This window comes from Carcharodon carcharias, chromosome 2, assembly GCF_017639515.1.
Source record: "Carcharodon carcharias isolate sCarCar2 chromosome 2, sCarCar2.pri, whole genome shotgun sequence".
Lineage (NCBI taxonomy): Eukaryota > Metazoa > Chordata > Chondrichthyes > Lamniformes > Lamnidae > Carcharodon > Carcharodon carcharias.
In genome coordinates this window covers 214,155,213-214,179,769 of record NC_054468.1, presented here as the reverse complement: position 1 = coordinate 214,179,769, position 24,557 = coordinate 214,155,213, and the positions used below count along the sequence as shown (strand labels likewise).

The window sequence follows — 24,557 nt, the reverse complement described above, 5'->3', positions numbered from 1 at the left end:
CAAGTGTAAGGAGACAAGATGTGATGTAGTAGGTTTACCTGAAGTTGTTGCAAGCCAATACCACACCAACAATATTCTTGCCAATGTCATGAACATCTCCCTTGACAGTGGCTAACACAATGGTACCTTGGTACGGGCTCTGAAAAATAATACAACTTGCTTATTTCAACTCTTTCTTGGACTCGAACGCAAGTTCTGTCGAAGGGTCATGAGGACTCGAAACGTCAAGTCTTTTCTTCTCCGCCGATGCTGCCAGACCTGCTGAGTTTTTCCAGGTAATTCTGTTTTTGTTTTGAATACAACTTGCTAATTGCCTGCATTCAATCAGAGGACTGTATTCATAAGATTGCTCAATTTGGTTTACAGAGCTCTGTTATTACATTGAAATTATGACATAGAAATAGGACATTCAGCCCAACTGGTCTGTTTCAGCGTTTATGCTCCACTCAAGCCTTCCACCACCTTACTTCATCTCATCTTATCAGCAAAACCTTCTATCCCTTTCTCCTTTGTGTTTATCTAGCTTCCCTTTAAGTGCATCAATGTTAGCTGCTCAGCTACTCCATGTGGTAGCAAGTTCCATATTCTAACCACTCCCTGTGTAAATAAGTTTCTCCTGATCTCTTTATTAGATTTAGTTGTGATTATCTTATACTCAATAGAGCTTTTGGCTCTATTTTTGTCCATTCTTTCTAGCTCTTCTAACATTTTTCTCATTCTAGGTTTTATTTTCTGATTCTTTCACTGATCTAATCTTCCCTCAGGAATAGTAATTAGTCTCTAATTTATATCTGAAATGTATGAACATAGGAATAGAAGTAGGTCATTCAAACCCTGGAGCCTACAGTCTGAAGTTAAAGAAAGGCAAGAGCCAAATGATTTAATAATTCAAACTGTATCCACTAAGTCTAAGGCCTCACAAAAAAGGCTATGTTATCTATAAACAGCATTAGACTTGGCCATTTTACAGACTTATAAATGTAAACAAATCACAAAAGAAACATAGCAAGCTAGATTTGTATGTGTAACTCCCCAAACATGGAAAATTGAACTGTTTTTATATAACAGTTTTTCAATTCTCTAAAATATCAAAGTGCTTCACATACAATTAATTATTCTGTAGTTCAGTTACAAGTGTTACATGGGTACTGATTAAAAGGAAGGAAAGGAGTGGTTAGAAACTGGAATGCACTACCTAACAGGATGGTAGAAACAAATTAAACAGCAATTTTCAAAAGAGAATTGGATAAATACTTGGAGAAAACTGGAGGAATATGAGGAAAGAGCTAGAGTGGGACTAAGTGGATCGTTCTTCAAAAGAGACAGCACAAACTTAATGGGCCAAATAGCCTCCTCCTGTGCCGCACCATTCTGATTCTATGAATCCACAGAATGAGATGATATGCTGTCTTCTCTCACCCCCACATCATCATTACCAGGATTTGTGAACATGTTACCAGCCTTCTGTGTTGACCAGAGAATGGTGGCTGAACTCATTGACATTTTAAAGTTAGACATGAGAAAAGGTATAAACAGAAAATCCTAGAAATACTTAAGAGGCCAGGCAGCATCTATGGAGAAACAGAGTAAATGGGCTGGATTTTATGACTGAAAATCTCGTGGCCACCACCACAAACATCCCAGCCACAACCCCAAAAATGTGAAATAGGGCATGATGTTGGATTGGCAATAGGACAACATCATGCCCGTCTCAGAAATTATGGAAGGCGAACAGGTGCCGAAATTGGAAGGCTGCTCCCCACCACACCGCGCCCCCCCACCCCCCCCAAACGTTTTGAAATGGCCAATTAACAAGCTATTGAGCTTGTTAAATAGCTACTTGTAGGCAATTTTTCAGGCATTGGATGGGAAAAAGCTTGGCAGCACTTTACAAGGGCAGCTAGGGATGGGCAATAAATGCTGGCCTTGCTAGCATAGCCCACATCACATGAATGAATAAAAAGTGCGATGAGGCAAAAAAAGGAGATCCTGCTGGTGGCAGTGTTGGTATGATTACTGACTTCATTTATTGACATTTCTGAGCCTTCCAAAAGAAATAAAGACAGATTCATAGAGCAGGGGGTCTATAAATTTATAGCCATGACCAACTTCCTGCTCATGTCTTAACCCCTTTGCCACTTAATGTCCTAGAATCCCGTTGGGTGCGAGGTCCCCCACTTCACACTGCTGTCATGCCGGGCAGCCCCTAATTGGCTGTCCATGCTTGATTCACCAAGTTGACATAGTGGGGCAGGGGCGAGCAGACCACTCACTCTCCATTCTGCTTCCCTCATCCCGCTGACAACTGTTTAATCCAGCCCAGTGATTCAGATTGGTGGTCATACTTCCAGCAGCTTGTTTTTATTTCATATTTCCAGCATCTGCAGCATTTTGCTTTAAAAATACATTGCATTAAAAAAAATCAGTATAATTCAAATTTAGATGGAAGATATTTAAAAATAGGTTTTTTTTTTAAAGGAAACCATAAAAGCCCCTAATCCCAGTTATAGATGAGATAACTTACTTTTTCTTCTGAATTGCCTGACTGTGCCAACATTTCCTCTCTTTCCTTTTCCATGAAGGGGATAAGGTAACCAACAGCTTTCTTCATTACGCGAGCAGATTTAACAACCTGATGACATAAAATAGATTCTATTTACAAAATTTGGAAAAAAAATGTGCAAAATGCCTCAAGCTGGGTATCTCAAAATGTTCATATCTTTCTAGTTGAAATCTGCCCAAATTATACCACAGGCTTGCTTTACAATCAATTTCAGCTGGGCTTTGAGTTCTGGAATCTCTTGTTCATGAATTCTGCCTTGGCCTTTTTAAAAATGAGGGACAAAACAAAGGAAGGATCTAGTTAGGAAAATGTTCACAATCACAAAGAAATATTGCATCTAAATAAACTAAGAATTAACTGTTCAAAATTCATCTCCATAGGAGGTGCAAGAGCATAGTTTTGTTTTTGCTAATTTTTCACACTCCCCTCTAAGACAGGGTCTTTCTATTGGGGTATGGTTCCACAGGCACTGACATCCTTTGCTACCTTGGTGTAATCGTTGTCCTTCATGTATGAGTTACTATAAATAATCTTCATCTTGTCCTCTACACACTCACACTTCCAAGTAGGGCTCACTGAATAATGAAGAGGTTGAAACCCCTGGTTGATTGTTTCCTTCCCCCTTACACAGAGACATGGAGGTGAAGTGTTAATGATGAGGCAGAGTGGCAGCAGATGAGGACAGAAAAAGAAGCAATCCTACACTCAGGAGCCCACCACCTCTTGGGACGCCCTGTCTCTTGTGCCCAAAGATCTGCGGGTTGAGAATTGGCCTGTTCAGTCATATGAAGACCCAAGGCAGAAACTTGTGACCTCTATCTGCATCCCAAGATTGAACATTAAAATAGAAGTTAAATCATATGGCATTGCAGGTATATGCAAGTACATCTTGGTTCTTTACATACTGAAGTAACTTATTCCAGTCTGACCTGTGGAAGAAACATTTTTCCTGTTCCAAATAATTCCCCCACAACTTTCATTCCATTCATCAGGGGTCCTTCGATTATATGCAGAGGCCTGGGGTACTTCTCCTGATTGCCTCTTGCTTCTGCTGTATCTTCCACCACATATTTTTCTACTCCCTGAAGAACAGTGATAAGATTTGAACTCATGCAGTAAAGACTAACAGAAAAGGCACAATATGAGGGAAGGAGAGGGTGGGGGGGAAGACAGAAAGTAAAAAAAAACTTCAGTTTACATAGCACCTTTTATTGGCACCCAAAATCCCAAAGCTTTTCACATCCAATTGAGGCCAGCAAGCCACAATCCCAAACACACTCAAGCATTTACCTTAATTAGGGCATATACAAGACGTTCCTCAACAGGGGCATTCCTCCATTCATCAGTTTGTATCACTTTCTTCCCACTATTGGCATGATTCTGAAAACAAGAGCCACAGTACAAATTATAAGACACAGTATATCATCATCTACAAATGATCTTTCAGGATACATTCAAGATTGCAATTTATGTTTTACTGAGTAAAATTAAATGTACCAAATGCAGGAACTAGGACATAACTCTCTAATTCAGAAAGGCTAGAAATGTCCTAGATTAAATTACTCAAGAGGCAATGTAGTAAAACACAGCATAGATCAGCATTAAAATATAAATTTGTTCCAGAATTGGAAGTTAAGAATGAGCGTTGTAGCTATTAAGTCCCATCTAAATAGATTTTTGTTCTCCAAATCTAATAATTGATTTTGACTTGCCAATGGTATTAGGAAGCTATTTAATCTTTTTTAAAATTCCTTCATGGGATGTGGGCATCGCCAGCAAGGCCAATATTTATTGTTCATCCCCAATTGCTCTGCAATCACGTTAATGTTTACACTGTAGAGTGCAAACGGAGTTTACTGGATATTTTGGTAGTGTGAGGGTCATAAACAGAATTTTAAAAATCTCTGGCTTTCATAAGATCACATTTTCAAAAAAATTAAAATATACAATGGTTTCATTCAGAAAACAAACTTCCAAAGAAACTGAATTAGTTTCAAAACTACCTAAGCTCAACCTAAAATATGCAAATCTTTATAAATTTATCTGTTATTGTTATGCTAATTACCATTAGAATCATTTCAATTATGACCCTATTTTTGTAAGGATCCCTTTGGGATTAAGTTAATCCAAGATGACATATCTGCCAATGGAAAATTGGAATCAAATCAATTTTCTGTGATAAGCTCCATAGTTTGATGCCTGAACCACACTGTTCTGCAATACTTCAGAATGTTGTTGACTGAACAGCCAGCCTGTTTCTTAGAGAGAGACATGAATTAAATTAGGCTGGAATTTATATTTTCCCACTTTACTCCAGGTAACTCAATTCCCCTATCACACCTGCCCTACACTGCCTCCTGGTTCCCCCAATATTTCAGCTTTCACATTCCCACCCTTGTATTCAAATTCCTTCATTCCCTACAAATCTCCAAGAACTCTGAGTTCCTCCAATTCTGGTCTTTTGCACATCCCTCACTCCCTGTGCCCTATCATTGATAGTCATGCCTTTAGCTGCCAAAGCCTTAAACTCAAATTCTCCTCCCTAAACATTTCCAGTTCTCCCTCCTCTTTTTGTCACTCGATTCGAGGATGATGCATACTAAGGTCACGAGTTCCTGCCATGAGTCTTCATATGATTGAACAGGCCGATTCTTAACCCGCAGATCTTTGGGCACAGGAGACAGGGCATCCCAAGAGGTAGTGAGGTCCAGAGTGCAGGGTTGCTTCTTTTTCTTTCCTCCTCTGCCACCACTCTGCCTCATCATTAAGACATTGTGACTCAAAGCATCATGTAGCTTGACGGACATGTTGTCGCCATTTTGAACGATTGGGAGAAAGCTTCTCCCAGTCATTAGTATCAATGCTGCTGCACTTCAAGGAGAGCTTCAGAGTGTCTTTGAACCATTTTCTTTGTCCTCCCCTGGAATGCTGGCCATTTGAAAGTTAATAAAACAGGACCTTGGTAGGGGAGGCGGGGGGATGCTTTTTGGCCACCTGGACACAGCGCTCAGTCTATTGTAGTTGATTTTTGCAGAAGTTTTGCGTCAATGTTTGTGGAACCGGTTTCAAGAAGGACACTTGTTTGATGGTCCTCCCACTGAATCAGGAGGATGCGGTGGAGGCATTGCTGATGGAATATTTCTAGCACTTTTGTGTTGCTGTATCCAGGGCTCACTGCAGTACAGGGGTGTGGTGACGACAACTACTCTGTACACCCAAACGTTTGCTGACTTGTAAAGGTCTTTGTTGTCAAACACTTGCTGCCGCAATTTGTAGAAGACTGAGCTGGCACAGCTGATCCAGTGTAGGATCTCCTCATCAATGATGGCCTTTTCAGAGGCAGCTGCCAAGGTATGAGAAGTGCTTAACAGATTACTGAGTCTCTCCTTCAACATTTACAGGAGGTGGAATACTTGGTTGGCCAGGTATGAGTTGACATGAGTTTTGTTTTGGCAACATTCAAGGATAGACTCGGTGTCTTGTTGCAGTCATATCATCAGGAAGCAACTGCAGGATTGTGATGAGGTTCATTTTTCATGGTGGGGACTGTGCACCTAATATCTAGAATTAAGTAGTGGCAACTTTTCAAAGGATACTCAAACATCACTTTGGTGACACCCTTCACTATTCCGGGTTTTGCATGCTTAAGTTTGTGCCATTCCCATCCTTGCTGACTGTGATAACAGGAGTGTGCCAGTTGCCTTACATCAGTTCTGAGAAATTAAGGGGTTTCTCAAATGACTCCACTGTGTAACCCATCAGAATCTTCCTTCTATTTCAGAAAATTCCTTAAAACAACAATATCATGAATTCACAGTCTGCAGTGCCTACAGCAAGCATGCTGTATGCCATAACAGGGGTCAGTTAGCTCATTTGGCTGGACAGCTGGTTTGTGTTGCAGAGTGTTGGAGTGTGGGTTCAATTCCTGCCCTGCCTTCTCAACCTTGCCCCTCACCTAAGGTGTGGTGCTCCTCAGGTTAATGAGATCCTCAGGTCTCTAACGAGAGAGCAGCCTCTGGGACTACGATGACTCTCATTCATTTTTTGTATGCAGTAAAACCAAAAAGAGTAACATTCAATATGCTTACTAAAAACATCCAAATCTTGGAGCACAATCCATAGAGCCTCGCAATTTACTGAATCAAATGCTTTGGTCAGGTCAATGAATGCAACAAAGAGTTCTTGCTGTTGTTCTTGACATTTCTCTTGGATTTGTCTGGCAACAACCACCATGTCAGAGGTTCCTGGAAGGTCTAAAGCCACACTGCATGTCTGGGAGGATTTCCTCAACTGCAGAAAATAGACGATTCAGGAGAATGCATGTCAAGATTTTGCTGCTATAGATAAGAGGGAAATACCTTGATGGTTTCTACAGCATGATTTATCACTCTTCTTGAAGATAGCTACAATTGTCACATTCCTGAAGTTGGGGTGGGGCGTTCTTTTTCCTTCCAAATCCTCAGCATGAGTGTATGGAGTCTTGGTGTTAGCAAATGCCCAACAGGTTTGAAGACCTCAGCTGGAATACCATCGGGGCCACAGGCTGTTGTTGTTTTAATCTATTTGATTGCTTATTGCAGCTCTCCCATCCATGGTGGTTCACCCATGGATTCTACAACAGGACAGTGGGGGATAGCCTGGAGAGTATCAGCTGCCACTGTTGATTCACCGTTGAGGAGTTGTTAAAAATATTCTTTCCAACGTTGATAGATGGCATTGACATTCTTAAGAAGAGAAATGCCATCCTGTGACTGAAGGGTATTTTGTCCATTTGAACTTGGTCTATAGATGGCCCTGTGGCTTCAAAAAGCTTTGCATGCCATGATGGTCCGCATATTGTTGGATCTCTCAGGCTTTCTCTTCCCACGTCATGTCCTTTATCTTACGGATTTGTCTTTCGGTGTCAGCCTTGAGCTGTTGGGATGCCATCTTTTTGACTTGCAACCTTGGGCTGTTCTTCCAGGCAATGAAGGCTGCTCATTTTTGTTCCAGGAGGTCCCAAATTTCAACATCACTTTCACTGAACCAGTCCTGGTGATAACAATGCATGAACCCAATGGTCTGGGCAGAAGGGGTCTAGTCTAATACAGCTGACTTTATTTCATCCCACGGTTTCTGAAATTGAACTAGTTGTGTGAAGGTTTTCCAGATTGGTAGTGACTTCCTCTCTTCAGTCTCGCTGCTTTAGACATTGATCTTCTTCCCCTTGGGCTTTTAGGTCTTAAGATGTCTTGGTGTTAGATGGATGTTCATCGCCAATCAAACAAATCCAGCAGGCATCAGTTCCCTGCATGGATCGAGTAATACAGATGTCACTTAGATCATTGACTCGAACAATGGCATTAATTCGGGTGGTGGCAATGACTCCATGTAGTTCTGTATTTGTCCTTCTGGGAGAAGAGAGTGTTTGTTAATAATGAGGCAATGCTGAACACACTTTGCCTGCAGGAAGACACAGTTTGCACTGATTTTTCTCAACCAATTTTTCCCAGTGGGATTCATTCCACATATAATAGTTACAGTCAACCATGGCATTAGAGTCCCCCAGAAGGATGATCTTTTCTTCCTTTGGGATGGTAGTGAGAAATTCATCAAGGTCAGAATAGAACTTTTCCTTAACATCTTTATTGGAGTCAAGGGCCGGGGCATAAACGCTGTTGGCGGTGGCATTTTGGTCACGGTTGAGCTGAGGTGAAGTGTCAAGAGCTTTTCATTGATAAAACTGGGGAGTTCTGGCAGTGCATCCAAGATTCTATTCTGGATGGGAAAGCCAACTCTATGGACATAAAGGTCACTGTCAGCCTTTCCTTTCCAGTAGTGGCGTATCTCCCTGCTTGCCCCTTTCCCAGAAAGGTGGGTCTCACTGAGGGTGACAGTATCAACTTGGAGTCTTGATAGCTCATGTCATATAAATGCAGTCCTTCTTTCCAGACAGTCACTCTTGAGGTTGAGAAGCTTATCAGCCTTGATTGAATGGCGGAGCAAACTCGAAGGGCCGAATGGCATAATTTCTGCTCCTATGTCTTATGGTCTTATGGTATCCATGAGTGCTCTAACATTCCAAGTTGCAAAATTTAAAGTTTTCTTTCTTTGACCATGAAGGCAGTGATCCTGCATGGTGTGATTCCCCAGCAAGAGAAAGTGGGACAGCCTATTTTTAGGGCACCTATTCTAGCCCCCTCCCCATTTGGGGTGAGAAGAGGACTGCTCAGTCACAGATGCTAATGCCCAAAGGCACCCCTGTCCCAACACAGGTGTCCAATGACCTTTATGCATCTGTTGCCTTTGTGCAGATTCTTGGCTAAGGGTTCCCAAGTTCATAGCCCTATCCCCATCACCAATTCACCACTGTCACAGGATTTGGCAAAAGGACTCTGGTAGAAGCTTGCACGTGACTTTGTTTAACGTGGGGACCTTGGGGTGCCATCATTGCCCACAAGATCTTGACGGGTTGGTGGTCAATTTCGATAATGTGTTGAACCACAAGGACCAAGATCACCTTACCGCTGCAGCCTTCTGCTGCTTTTGCAGTCAGTGAGATGCATAGTCTTCCTTTGCCTGTTCTGTCGTTGAGGCCTTTTCGGACTGCACTTGTCTGGCACCTTCCCCCAACCTTGCCATTATTTCGGGCCCCACCAGGAGTAAGGAACTCCCGATGGCATCTCTCGAGTAACCATCAAAGCGCAGAAGGGTCTCTGCCATGTCAAGGTAGCTATCAACGGAGGACCTCTTCTTTTAAGATTCTCGTTAAAAACCATCTTTTTTACCAAGCATTGAATCGGTCCATGTACACGCCCATGGCTGTGTGTCAATTTTTTTTGTCTGATTAAGTTTCCGGGTGCTGCCTTTGTATTTTCTTTAATGTGAAAGATATTGGGTGGAATTGTCCCAGATTTGCACTAAATGCGGTGGCGGGTGGGTAAAATGATATTCTACCCACCGGCTGCAGTGGTGGCTTTTCACGCTCTATCATCCCAAACCCACGCATTAATTATACATGCCCGGGAAACACGCCATTTCCATGGCAGACGGGCTCTCATTCGCCTGCCACGCCATCACTTCAGCATGCCGGGCAGCATATTTAAAGTCCAGCCACATGCACACATCACATTCCAGCCCACAACTGCTGCAAAGAAGACATGGCCCTGAAAGGCAAAAAGACTGCAGTCCCCAGGTTCAATGCTGCGTCCCTCGAGCACCTTTTGAATGCAGTGGAGGCTCGCCGTGGTCCTCTACCCTGCTCTAGCAGGATGGGCAGCAACCTCACTAATCCGGCTTGGAAGGCAGTAGCTGCTGTAGTCAGTGCCAACACCCTTCAAAAGAGGACAGTTACCCAGTGCTGCAAGAGGGTGAATGATCTCCATTCCACCAGGGTAAGTCAATCTTCTCATCACTCTCAACTCTCTCACTCACAAAGCCATCATATATCCACAGGGCCCTCAAAGGATATCACCACCACTCTCTCACACACACCGTCTTTGTCCTCATCCAGTCCATGGGACCATTCACCAGCCACACATGCCAGGCATACTTATCATCGTCTTGATTACACTATCTCCATCTCTATTCATGCAGGACAAGAGGGAGAGGTCACAGACCAGTGGAGGAACGCCTGAAATCAAGGTTCTCTCGGACTTTGAAAACAGAGCGATCCAGTAGGCTGGCCACAATCTGGACCTTTCTTGTGCTGACGGTGAGGTCAGCGGTGCTCTAGCAAGTGAGGATTGAGCAGTGCTACATCCATTAGACAACTATGCTGTGAGTGATGTGTCCTGCTTCACGGGCCACTGCCATGCACTAATTATCTCCCCTTGCTTCTGCAGGCACATCTGGGAAACAGCCGACGTAGTCCATGACCCAGGGCTTCCAATCAAGCCCTGAAGAAACCTCTGAGGAGGAATCTGGAGGCACTCTCTTTGAAATCCTGTCACAGCGCTCACTCACATCCTCCACCAGCACAGAGAAATACACCTTGGTGGAACCTAGCTTTACAGTAGCCTTGGGATCACAAACTGGTGAGCACATCGTACTGTCTGATCCACAGCAGGTGGCGGCAGGTACTTCCCAGGTGTCCAGTGCTCGGAGGACTGCTGGAAAGTAGATATTTGCTGAGTCTGAGTCAGATGACGAGCCTCTGGACTCGATCTTGTCACAGTTGCTGGAGCTGCAAAGGCAAGCTCGGGAACAAAAGGAAGGGATGTCTGCTGCACTCCTCAGATGCAAGGCATGATGCAGGAGTCCGTCCGGCTTCAGGCTGAGGTGACAGCATTGACTTGCCAATATACCGAGGTCAACACTGGTAGGATGTCGGCTGCCAGAGACCTTGGTCCAGGACATTGCTCCTGCACTGCTGTGCAGGCTGGACTCCACCACTGACGCCTTAGCTGGCCTCCAACAGTGTGCGATGCAGCTCGATCTCACTCCAGCCACCTCTTCTCCTCAATGAGTCAGCCAGGGGCTCTTGGGCACCGATAGGGAGCAGGACCGGCAGGTGTACCCCCGCACCCCTCCCGGGGCCATCCATCCGGGTAACTCGAGTGTCCGGCCCACTCGAATCCCTTCTTCTTGTGACCTCAGCAGCTCCAGCTCCACAGGCCGTGGAGAGTGTCACTGCCACACAGCAGGACCCAAAAGCAGGCTGGGGACCTCCAAGTCTTGGCCCTCCAGAGGACCTCCGCCATGGTTATCACAGAAAGGGAGTAGCAGTCAGCAGTCTGCCTCCATCTCCTCTGCACTTAGCCGGGGAGCACCAAGATGTGGTGGCAGGTTTAGGAAAGTTAAGAAGATGTAACTATTTTTGTTAAACAACAAATAAACTAAATGAACAAATCAAGGGACAAAGTAAATGGCAGCCCCTTAAAGGGAAACTGCAAAAACAAAATGCATACGAAACTTACCATCGTTAAATCAAAATGTGATTAAAGGGGCCAATAAAACACCCCAGTTCCCGTGGTGCTCACCAAGCATGAAAGGCCTCGATGGTGCCAGCAGGCACCGCGTACTCCCTCTCCAGGGCCCACTGGCTGCGAACATAGCTGCAGAAGAGAGGCAGACTGTTGTGTCGGACGACCCTCTTGAATGCCCGCTGCCTGGACCTGTTAATGGCCAACTTGGCCAGGCCCAGCAGTAGGTTCATGAGAAGATCCTCCTCCCTCTCAGCCCCCCTCCGCACCAGGTGTCCGTAGATCAGGAATGTGGGGCTGAAGTGCAAACAAAATAGTAAAAGGTCTTTTAAATAACTGAAAAGGGAGTGCAGCCTACAACACCCTGTAATGACACGGTCCATGGTCTCCACAAGGCTGCAAAAGATGCAGGCATCTTGGGAGTCCGTGAACGGACACAACCTATAGTTGCATGGGACTGCTGCGTGCAACACCCTCCACCCCAGGCCCCTGATGGAAAATGGGAGGACACCCCTGTAGAGGGCCCCCCCACTGGGGACCACTGCTGCCGGACGGAAACAAGGCACGCCAGGGCATGTCTGGGCGGTGGGTGAGGGCAAGGAAGTGAAGGGTGTGCAGCAGCAGCCCATGCAGGAAACCCCTCCGCGCCGTGTTAAAGGGCACGGAGGGCATTTTCGCAAGGCGACTCAGGTTGTGGGGCTCCAGCTACCGCTTTGCTCATTGGACCACATGCTATGCTCTCAACTCAGGCGCAGGCATTCTCCTAACTCGCGCTGCAAGGGTGCACAGTTAGCTTGAGCCATGGGGGAGACTGGTCCAAACTGGGATGATTACATTGCACGGGGCTGTGAGCACTTCCACCAGTGACTGCTCCGTGGCCAGCTTTAGCAAGATGATTGTACAACATGTCCAGTCATCCCACTATTCTGCAGTCCACTAAAATGCTCATTAGTTTGCAGTCTGTGCCCGAGGGGTGAAAAGCTCTGGAACACTTTGTGGCACTTTGATGCCTCTGTGTTGCTTGAGTGGGCAGCTAAGCTAGAGGCCCAACTCTTAATCATATCAATGTGGCTGCACTTGAACTGTCTCAGCTGCAAAGGAATGGTCACTTTATACAAGGTTTCCCTAATGCATGGGCGCTTTCCCCACCCATCTCCCCAGCGCAACCCTGCATGTGCTTGTTCACTACCTTCAACTGCAGGGCAGCCCTTGCCCCACCCCCTTGTCACCCCCACTGCAAGGCAGCCCTTGCCCCCCGGCCAAGTCACCTCAACCATATGTCAGTCCTTGCCCCCTAGTCCTTGCAGCCCCTTCTCCAACGCACCTCAACCTTGAAGTCCAACAGGTGACCCGGACAACAACAACAATCCGCAACATTACTAAGCACTCACCTCCAAGTTCCCCTCAAAGTGCAGCCTGCCAAGTGCACACCTTTTGTATGCTGTTGTGAAATACATCAGCGTGATATGGCGAATGATCCAGCAGGCAGGGAGATGGGAATGATTCCAGCAGGCTGGGCTTCCAATGATATGCAGATGTATTACAATGAACCACCATCGGCGGGGACAACGGACAATCTCAAACCGTGAAAACTATTTTTGGTCTTCTTGCCATATTGTCCACTCTCAGCATTGAACACGCCTGACACCAGCAGACACGGATGCTTCCACCCATTACATAGAAGTTGCTGTTGTTGTTACAAAGTATACATCCGCAAAATACACAGCACAGATTGGTGATTTGTGGAAGATACACCATTTCCATGGCAGCCAGTACCATTCAATGGCTTATTTTCTGCAATGAGCAATTTCAACATATGCCATTTCAATAAATAAATAATATTCTTTTTCAAAATCCTTACCTGTGCATATTGCAACAATTTCTCTGTAGCTAAAGGATCTTTGTTCCAGATCAAACTCTCACATAGCTCCAGAAGTTCTCTGTCAATGTCATCATAAACAGGCAACTTTCCTGCATTCACAATTCCCATATCCATCCCTGCCTAAGGAGAGATTTATAACAAATGGTGCAACAGATGTGAAGTGAGAAATTGCTGCAAATGGAATACAAGTCAACAAAAGTAGGCTGATCTGCAACAGGCACTGGTCTATATCTTACATTAATTGCTGTTATATTAACGGTCCTTGAAGGTCTGATTATAAAAGGTCAAACTCCAACCACATATTGTATTTAAAATTAGTCATTGTTGATTTACTATCCAAACTGAAGGAATTAACGTACTTGAAAGGGTATCATCTGAAAATACTTTTCTTTTTACCTTTATAGCATGGTAAAGGAACACGCTATGCATGGCTTCACGGATTGCCTCCATTCCTCGAAATGAGAAGGACAAATTAGAAAGACCGCCACTTATTCTAGCGCCAGGTAACTTTCTCTGTAATGAGAAAAGGACAAAAGATCAATGTAAGAAACAACAACCACCAAGAGGTGTGAAGAGAAGTGATAATGAATTATAATGAAAGGATGAAACACTGTGGACATATGATTTTTGAGTTATGGGAAATGTCATTACTGCCTGGTGAAATTTAAAAGTGTAGATTGAGGATGGCAAGATGATATGATGGAATGGATAGTATAACATCATGGATAAACACAATCTGCTTATTCAGAGATTGAAAAGTATGGCATGCACAGTTCACCAGTCTCCATAAGGGATGGTAAAGGGAAAGAGAAAACAATGGAACTAAGACTAAAATGGGACATTTAGAATAACCAAAATGATTATTTGGTACATCTCACATGCTAAACGCGGGCACAAAGTTCATGAGCAAAGCGAATGTTGCCACAAACATTGAAACAGTTAATTCTTGGCACCAATATCGGATTGACCCACTTGATTTCAACAAAGAGAACGAAAGGTGAAGTTTTCCTCCAATGACTTTGTAATGAAGTTGACCCCTCAAACATATCAGTGTTCGAACTTATTTTGCACTGATGGAACACTATCAAATATTATTCTTGTCAGTGAGATATTAAAGTACTATCATTGCCAATAAAAGAGCGTTGTTCAGTATGAACAGTACAAAATACAAACAGTGACTAATTTGTAGTTTTGACAAAGTAGCAAGTTGTTTGTAATTTAGGAAATCTAAGTAGAAAAATTAGTGTTTAGATTTTGTCAGTTACTGTACAATCACCGGTACTTCATCAGAATTCAGCTCTTGGATCTCCGACAATACCCCTGTATAATGAACGTATAGGGTAGGTACAGCCCAGCTAACTGATTTTCTCTTCCTGCCTTTGGGAATGGGCTTGGTCTCCACTCAAATTTCCCACAGCAAAACCAACAACTCAACGAGGAGAAAATAACTGGCAGAAATCCTTCACTCGTCAATCCATGGTCCAGGAAATGGGAGCTATTATATACTTTTAAAAACTTCGTTCTTGGGATGAGTTTTGCTGACATTTATTACATTCCCTAATTGCCCTTGAGCTCCCTAGAGGTGGGCTTGCTAGGCATTTGAGAGGGCAGTTAAGAATCAACCACTAGGCTAGACCAGGCAAGATCGGCAGTTTTCCTCTCAAGAACACACGTGAACCATACAACAATCCAGTAGTTTCAATACCACAATTCATGAAACTAGCATTTTATTCCGGATTTATTAACTAATTGAATTTAAATTACCCCAGCTGCAGTGGTGGGATTTGAACTCATGTCTCCAGATCATTAGTTCAGGCCTCAGGATTTCTAGTCTAGTAGCATTACCATGACGCTACTGGCACTAAAAAAATTATCATCTTTTATTCCTGCAAAGCCACTGATAAACTATGTCACAAGAACTTAATTTAGGTAATTTCAAGCACTTTTACTTTTCCATGAATAAAAATCCAGTATTTAAAACCTACATTATACTAACCCCTATGTATCATCTGCCACTTATTTTATCTCTCAATTTCCTTTCTTCGGGCATGGAGATTTGTATTGGGAATAAGGAGGCCATGTGTGCAAGGTGATGACAACAGTACAATGCTCTGTTGCAATCTCAGCACATTAGTTGGTTAGCTTTTCATGTTATTACTTCTGCCAGTGCTCCATGTCAGATGAGTTAAACTGGTGTAGTGTATCAAGTGAGCTGGGTGGAGCCAATGAATACAACAGTAGATAATAAAAACCTCACCAAAATGCTGTTGCTGAAACAAGACAGAGATAATGGGGAAGGGCATGTAAGTGTGCTGGAAGCCTAGGACAGACAGGAATCCTGTGAGAAGAGGATAGTTGTGGCCCTTGTGGTAGTCATCATCAATTATTTTTTGACCATAACAAAGAAGGTCCAAGGCAACATGTGATACTTTTTGGCAAAGTGACTTGGACGTGCAGGTCCATGTTTTCTGGTGGTGGCCCTTTCACTTTAAGGGTTTGCTGCTGTTGATGTTATCAACTTCCAAGTGATCTAAAGACAAGCAGCAATTTTATGACTTTGATACCCAATTAAACCTTTCTCATCATTGAAGTAATGGTCATATCTCTTTTTCATGGTAGCAAACATGGAATCATTGTCGGGGGAATTAATCCAGAAAAATTTTCTCCCATTGGGATTCTGTCTTCAAATGATAAATATGAACAATAGTTTGCTATTTCGAACTAGCACATATATTTCAGAAAGGTCCTCTGTGTGTGCCTCTGTTTACAGCTTAAGCAAGATGACATGAAACAGGAACAGGGCTAGCAGCTAACAGGGGTCAGTTTGAATTTGTCATTAATATGCAGTACTTCTGGAGAGAATGTGTAAATACACTCAAAACACACAAAAATTCTCACACAAAAGGCAGAAAATAAACTGCTTTTGGAAAACAGTTAACAGAAACACATTTACATTGACTAACTTAGATCCAGATAACATTTCATATAAAAAGTTTTAAAGGGCAATTTTAAGTATCAGGCAGCCAACTGTTGGAGTGCAATGGCCAACTCCCCAATCCAAATAGTGGGAAACTTCATTTATATGTTGCTGGTGATCTGCATATGTGCATTCTGTTGCAGCTTCCCAGGTCCTGGGCCAACGAAATGCTGAATGGCCTGTGGGGCAGCCTGGAGGTGATGCAGCTGATCAGAAGGTGGGTCCAGAAGGAGTTTGATTGCTGACATCCTGGGAAGCCTAGGTTATTCTTGTGAAACCCACTCTTATACCCTTGGTCCCCACAAAAATGTTTCCTTTCATGGCCTACCCCTCTTCGCTGCCATGTTTACTAAGTAAAATGTTCACTCTCCACCCAGAAGGCCCTCAGAATTTCATCAGCATCCTAGGTCTATCACAGGGCCTTAATTTATATATGAGCCAAACAGATGAAGGTTCCAATTAAAATTGTTAGTGCAGCAGGAATGGTTGTCCACTTGGATAATAGCTCTGCTGTTCCCTAGTTTCCACTGGGTAAAGGGATGTTAATATCATCCTATAATTTGTTATGATCACAGCTGAGGTTACCCCTGGACAAGTCTGATCCCAGAGGGGAACCCAGTTTGATAGATCCTAACTTTAATCTGTTTGTTTAGATATGTGGAGAGTAGTTACTGAAGAGAGTCACAGGAGTCAGCTGATGAACTTTTAACGAAAGAATAAAGCAATTATTAAACAAGAAAAGATTAACTATATTACAATACTCCTTCACCTACAACTATACCTTTACAGATATAAACAGATTTGTAACGGTAACACAAGTTATAAAAGCTATCTTCTGCTCTAATGTCCACAGTCCCTGTGCCAATAGGCACCCTGTGGTCAGACACATCACACTCTTAAACCAAGAAACAGATGTTATCTCAACCAGATGCTATGGATCTCTCCTCAACTTCCCCCAGACACTTGTCACACTGTGAGCCAAACAGTCTCACTGCACTCTGTCTTTACATGAAGGTTTCCAATCTCCACTCTCCAAGACCTCGCCCTGGAATCTTCTCCCAAACCGACTCTCTCAGGTGCCTCCTGCAAGGATTCACCTCTAGGGTTTCAAACTCTCCTTCTGATGTTCCTCTTCCCTGGGTCACCATATGCATTCAAGCTGTCTTCCACACACTCTATTTCACCGCCTCAGCCGTCAGCAATACCACTGCTTCACATGTCCATAACAAAGTTACAGACCTTCAGCCGTGTCTTTGGATCTTCTTGCCTCTTGCAAGCTGTTCTCTCTTCAAATCTGCTTTCTGCAGCTTTTGTCTCTAAATCTGAAGATTGGAGCCTTTCTCTCTCCCCCCCCACTCTTACCTTCACTTAACAGGATCTTATCCAGGTTCCTGTCCTTCCTTTGACTAGAAGGTCTGCTTGAGACTTTCCCCGGTTCCATTGCCCTGGATTTTGGGGTATTTTCTTTAGCTTGGTACTTGCTATCTCTGTCCCTTTTAGTCTGCATCTCTGGCAGCTATTGTCAAAACCAGCTGAACTCCAACAGCTTCCAAAACCAAACTGCTGTTTTTCTTTTTGTGTGTGCATCTATTGGAGGGACTGCTTCTCTGGACCCATGTTGCTAGGCACAGCCAGTTTTCTACTTGTTTAACTTCTCCTTAGGAGTCGTAAAAACCTCATCAGGAATGCAAGCACCTTTTTAAAGTGAAATTAAAACTCAATTTGACCTTTCTTAACACACAGGTACAGAATTACAAATCAAACTTAACATTAAAGCTAAAACTCATTCCTAACACCTACAAATACCAATATAACTTACTTAAACTTTCTCTATTTCCTAACAATGTTCAGATTTTATAATCTGAAACAAGACAGATCTCAGCTCTTTCACAATCATTCTATAATCTAAAATAATAATGAAGTTTTGTTTTCTTTATTTTTTAAACTCATTAGGTTTCCCTCCTAGATCTAGTAGACGTTGGTAAGTGCAGCTGAAAGCTCCAGTAATTTATATTCCAATTTACTTCAAAACTTTGTTAGGATACATTGTCTAGAATAGGTACGATTGTCCAATTTAAGAACAGCTTCCCTTTAAATAATTACTTTCATTGTTATTTGCATACCGACTTTTCCTGAAATTGATTTCCATCCTTAGTTACAGTCATAGAGTTTTACAGCACAAAAAGAGGCCCTTCGGCTCATTGGGTCCGCACTGGTCATCAAGTCCCTATCCACTCTAATCCCATTTTCCAGTATTTGGCCTGTCGCCTTGTATGCTATGGCATTTCAAGTGTTCATCTAAATGTAAAGACAGACGTAAGATAACTCTTCAACAGCTCCATTTCATTATACACTGATTTCATCTCCTCACTGTAGTTTTTAAGTGACCATGCGACCTTTGATATCTGCACTTACCTTTATAATTGAAATGGCCTTGATAAAGTTTTCAGCATACAGACCATGCTCCTCCATTCCAGTTCCAATTGTCAGTATATTTGGATCAAATATTATATCATTAGGGTTAAATTTCACTTTATTCACAAGCAAGTCATAGGCTCTGGCACATATTTCCACTTTATCTTCAGTCTCAGTTGCCTAACAAGGGAACACAAATCTCAGTACTATGACTTCACTTTGCTTAATCTGTAAATAATATACCTCGATTAAGAGTAAAGTAATTTGTAATAATTCATTTACCGGGCTGCAATTTCGGAATGTGATTATACTGTAGCCTCCAAGTTTTGACTTTGGAAATTGCAACTCTTTTTATTCATAAAAATGTGGCAGTTTCATTGTCAAAATGTTAACCTGCATTTCACATGTGACACACTTATTGTTCAAAATTACCAACAGCTGCCTCACTTATGCAGTCACCTCAGTACAATGTAATGGGTCATTTTACATGAAGAAGCTAAAAAAAAAAAGCAAATAAAATCCCAAACAGCTATGCTTGGATTCCTGGCCATAATACCATATGCTCTGTTACACATAGCTACATGTTCAATTGAGGACTGGCATTCTGAAGTAAAAGATCCACGGCATGAAATTTTGTGAGACCCTGCACCGCAACATCTTTGCATGCAGAAGATGAGAGGAAATTGTGGGCTGTAAACCTTCAATCTTCCAGGAAACTAATCACTGCAAGCAAACTCCCCCAGCCCTGCCTATCCCAACCGCTGGTGGCACAGTGTTTCCAATAATTTTAACCATGGTATCTAAAATTGAGCAACCAATCACTGTGACAGTTTAGTGGAGTAATGAGTTTTGCCACTAGATGTCATCGGCTTACTAAGTATAAATTTCATGGTTGGAATTTTACGGTCCCCTGCTGTGGGTTTGCAGGCGGGGACAGGAGGTGCTGTAAAATTCCCCACGTGGCCTTCCTGCTGTCCTCCCGCCTGTCTTAAAGTTTACAGGGGTGGGCAGGGCACCTTTACCCCATTTGAGGCCCTTAAGTGGAACAATTAATGGCCACTTACCGCCTGACCTCAACTTTGAGGCCTGAGATCAGGGACACAACGGCATCCCCACCACAAGAATCTCAAGCTCACCCCCATCTTGACTCTGAAACTTGGAATGCTTGTTGTTGCAGCAGTGGCCACCACCCCTGGTGGCGCTGCACTGGGTCTATAGATCTGCTGGCCAATCTGGTTGGCCAGCAGCTCTCTGAGGGGTGGAAATCTCACCTCCAGGCAACTAGCACTCTCCGGAGCATTAAATGGCTGAGGGGCAGCCAACATCGGAGGCGATGCATTCCTCACAGACTCTTCGGGTGGCGGGGTGGGAAACTCAGTCACCTCTAAAACTCTAACCCATATGCTGACAACAAATGTTTCACTGACTTCAGGAGGCAGGGCATAATTTCTGCACGGCCTATTTTTCTATTTTAACCCTTTGAATCTTGAACTCAGCACCTGATAATTGGAAATAGGATTATGAACAGACTCCTTTCGAAACCATGAAGTAGGATTGATAAATTGATTGTACTTCATCAACTTCTTTTTCTTATACGGTAGAAAATGCAAATAAAACTAAATGTTAAAAATTTCAATTCAATATAGTTTAATAACATTGTGTTACATATAAGGATTATTGGATAATGCAGCAAGGAAATTATAACCATCTGTTGCTGTTCAATGCAACTCTCTTACCTGCCCTTTCTCATCAAATGCCATTATTACAACAGCAGCCCCAAAGCGTTTAATGATGCGTGCCTTTTCCAGAAAGTCTTCCTCACCTTCCTTCAAGCTGATGCTATTCACAACACACTTGCCCTGGCAACACTTCAACCCCGCTTCAATCACAGCGAAATTGGAAGAGTCTATGCACAATGGAACCTTCAAGGAAAAAACACACAAGCACTTTCTCTTAACCCAAGATTTATGGTCATGGATTAGGATCATAGAATGGTTACAGCACAGGAGGCCATTTGGCCCAATGCGTCTGTGTCAGCTTTCTGCAAGAGAAACTCACCTAGTCCCACCCCCCCTGCCTTTGCCCAGGTAGCCCTGCAAAATTTTTTGCTTCAGATAATTATCTAACCCCTTCTGAAAGCCACAATTGAATCTCTCTCCATCACACTCTCAGGCAGTGCATTCCAGATCCTAACCACTCGCTTCATGAACACGTTTTTCTTCATTTTTTTTTACTTCATTCATGGTATGTGGGCTATGCTGGCTGGGCCAGCATTTATTGCCCATCCCTAGTTGCCCTTGAGGTGGTGGAGAGCTGCCTTCTTGAACTGCTGCAGTCCATGTCACTTAACATTTATTAACACTATTCAAGTAGAGATTCTGGTCAACCACAGAATCACACAATGCAGAAGAAGCCCTGCAGCCCATCGAGTCTGCACCGACACGTGAGAAACACCTGATCTACCTTCCTAATCCCATTTACCAGCACTTGGCCCATAGCCTTGAATGTTACGACGTGCCAAGTGCTCATCCAGGTACTTTTTAAAGGGTGTGAGGCAACCCGCCTCCACCATCCTCCCAGGCAGCGCATTCCAGACTGTCACTACTCTTTGGGTAAAAAAAGTTTTTCCTCACATCCCCCCTAAACCTCCTGCCCCTCACCTTGAACTTATGTCCCCTCGTGACTGACCCTTCTTTCATTATGTTCCTGCTCTGTTGAATTTCTAGAGTACACATTGCCTTTAGGCAATTACTGTGCTTACCTTGGCAATATCTGGTTCTGTTGCCACAAGGTTACAAAATCTGGTCATAGCACTCTTGCCATCTAACATTCCATCATCCATGTTGACGTCCAAGATTTGGGCTCCCATTTTCACTTGAGATTTTGCTACATTCAAGGCTTCCTACAATTAGGGTTAAATGACAGTTAAACAATTAATTAATTTTTAATATCTTATAGAAAATAACATGCCAAACTACATCAATCATATATGACTTGATGATGACTACGTTCTGTTAAAAGTGGCAAACTTCTTTTCAAAATAGCACACATTTTACTACATTTTTTAAAAATTCATTCATGGGATCTGAGTTCACTGGCTAGGCCAGAATTTATTGCCCATCTCTAATTGCCCTTGAGAAGGTGGTGGCGAGCTGCCTTCTTGAACTGCAGCAGTTCCTGTGTTGTAGGTACAGGGGGAGGCAGTGGCGCAGTGGTATTGCCATTGGACTGGTTATCCAGAGGCCCAGGGTAATGTTCCATGAAACCACTGTCGATTGAATGAAAAATCCATCTGATTCACTAATGTCCTTTAGGGAAGGGAATCTGCTGTCCTCACCTGGTCTGGCCAACATGTGACTCCAGACCCACATCAATGTGGTTGACTCTTAAATGCGCTCTGAAATGGCTTAGCAAGTCACTCAGTTGTATCAAATCACTAAAAAATCAATAAAAAAAGGTGGTGAGTTGTCTTCTTGAACTGCTGCAGTCCATGTGGTGGAGGTACACCCACAGTACTGTTAGGGAGGGAGTTCCAGGATTTTGACCCAGCGACAGTGAAGGAACCGTGATATATTTCCAAGTCACAATGGTGAGTGGCTTGGAGGGGAACTTCCAGGTGGCGGTTTTCCCATGTGTCTGCTGCCCTTGTCCTTCCAGATGGTAGTAGTCGTGGGTTAGCAAGGTATTGTCTAAGGAGCCATGATGAGTTCCTGTAGTGCATCTTGTAGTTAGTACACACCGCTGCCACTGTGCATTGATGGTAGAGGGAGCGAATGTTGTGGATGGGTGGCAATCAAGTGAGTTGCTTTGTCCTGGATGATGTCGAGCTTCTTGAGTGTTGTTGGAGCTGCACCCATCCAGGCAAGTGGAGGGTATTCCATCAAAATCCTGACTTGTGCCTTGTAAATGGTGGACAAGTTTTGGGGAGTCAGGAGGCGTGTTACTCACCGCAGGATTCCTAGCCTCTGACCTGCTCTTGTGGCCACAGTATTTATATGGCTAGACCAGTTCAGTTTCTGGTCAATGGTAACCCCCAGGATGTTGTTATCTGGTCTTGTGGTAAGCACTAAAGCCAAATAATGCAAGAGATACTTCAAGAGGTTGTCCACTGGACCACGAGATGTATCCAGGTGTAATATGCTCTCCCTCCTACACCATCTGGGATGTACAGATATAACAGTAATCTATGTGTCAGCCCAAAGTGGGATTTACATACAAACTTCTTTCCCCCTCACATAAAAACGTTGATATTCAAGCACTTGACTTTTCTCAGTTTTTGAGGCACTTTGGATTTATAGAAACTGAATTAAGTGTTTCAAAAAACTTAACGTTTACAGTAATGAGAAATAAAAGTGCACTTTACCTCATAATTACTTGCCATAATAAGTTTAGCAAAGTTTCTAGATCCTGCCACATTACAACGCTCTCCAACGTTGACAAAGTTGGTGTACGGTCCAACTCTAAAAGGTTCAAGACCTAAGAAAAAAAACAAAAACCATCATAAAAAAAGGCTACTTGAATGTATCTAGAGGCATTGCAGAGTGAAACAAATCGAATAAAAGGAGATTGAAAAATAAAAACAATAACTGCTATGGCTATTTAGTGTGCAATACAACATGAATCAAATTCATCTCGAAATGGAATGCATTTGCTTCATAATTGCTAAAAGTGAAACCAATTTGTTTTAGATTGGCTCAGTTGGTAGCATTCTTGTTTTTGGGTATGAAGATTTTGGGTTCAAGCACCAAACTATGGGGGAAGCTTTTAGCTGTAGGGAAGTTGGGAGCAGGTTGGTGGACGCAGCACCCGGTCATGCAGAAACCTTGGAGTCCAGGTTTTCCTACATGCTGCAGAGTTGGGACAGAATCTACTGCTGATAACGTATTTACAAGAGTCAGGACCATTTCCAAGTCGCCACCTTGCATGGGTCTGCAATGCGCCTCCGGCAGGATCTTCCAGGAGGTGGTCTCCTAACTGGCTGCTTCTGTGTCCGCTGTCCAATTAAAGAGAGTGGGCGGGTACCTGAGGCTACAAGCATAGATAGCGGACCTGAACCAGGGGACAGCTGGCAATCTTACTAAGGGGTGGATGCTAATGAAGCAGAAAGGCAAGTATGAGGGCACCTCAAAATGGAGATGCCCACAGAAGTATATTTAAAATGCTGAAAATTAAGAAGCCTGTAGCAGGTAAGGCCACCAGACCAGAGGGGAAACTGCTCTGAAGGATTATGCAAATGCATACTTTCATTCCCACTGCTCCATGGATAGCATTCTCCGCACCCACCCAAGCCCTGGCCTGCTCCTGATAGGCTGTCTCCACAGAGCTGCCAAGCTCTGCACTCAGCACAGGCTCTGCTCTGATGCCACAAGATCTTAGAGGGAGTCCTCACCACCTACCTCCAACCCCCATTATGCATTTAATGGCCTAAGTGGCTAACCACCACAATCGCTATTCACCCACCTTTGGCAAGATCAGCCAAAGACAGGAACACACTGGGTGCTGACCCAACACCCTAATATCCACTTTTGTTCTCTGTCTTGCTTCCAAACCCGCCTCCATGGGATTGGGAAGATTCTGTCCACAGCGTGCAACTTTTAGCCTTGACAGATTCCCTGCCCAGAAGTCAGCCTGATTGGTGGGCTTGGTTTCCAGTCAGGCAGGATCATTTCAGAGGAGGCTGCAGAACCAGGTGGTCCAATCTTGATGTTGGTGGGGAGTGTTTATATGGGGATGGGGGCTCTAAAATTGAGGATGCTTGGGATGCTGAGAAGAAGTATTTCTGCTCTTGCTGGCCTACAATGAGAGCTGTGAAGGCAT

The 24,557-nt window shown here is 43.5% G+C and overlaps 1 protein-coding gene across 2 annotated transcripts in view; it reads right to left on the bottom strand.

The window, feature by feature from the left end:
• mtr (5-methyltetrahydrofolate-homocysteine methyltransferase) overlaps positions 1 to 24,557 on the bottom strand; it is an 80,317-nt gene that overhangs the window by 19,670 nt on the left and 36,090 nt on the right. The window contains exons 13-22 of one of the 2 annotated variants that reach the window (XM_041173783.1): positions 23,104 to 23,216; positions 21,502 to 21,642; positions 20,477 to 20,662; positions 18,741 to 18,920; positions 13,745 to 13,861; positions 13,328 to 13,468; positions 3,854 to 3,943; positions 3,493 to 3,645; positions 2,525 to 2,632; positions 39 to 139 (exon numbers count right to left, since the gene is read on the bottom strand). In XM_041173783.1, coding sequence (XP_041029717.1) covers positions 39 to 139; positions 2,525 to 2,632; positions 3,493 to 3,645; positions 3,854 to 3,943; positions 13,328 to 13,468; positions 13,745 to 13,861; positions 18,741 to 18,920; positions 20,477 to 20,662; positions 21,502 to 21,642; positions 23,104 to 23,216 — 1,330 coding nt within the window. The remainder of the gene's footprint in view (positions 1 to 38; positions 140 to 2,524; positions 2,633 to 3,492; positions 3,646 to 3,853; positions 3,944 to 13,327; positions 13,469 to 13,744; positions 13,862 to 18,740; positions 18,921 to 20,476; positions 20,663 to 21,501; positions 21,643 to 23,103; positions 23,217 to 24,557) is intronic. The other variant, XM_041173790.1, reaches the window with a different exon arrangement.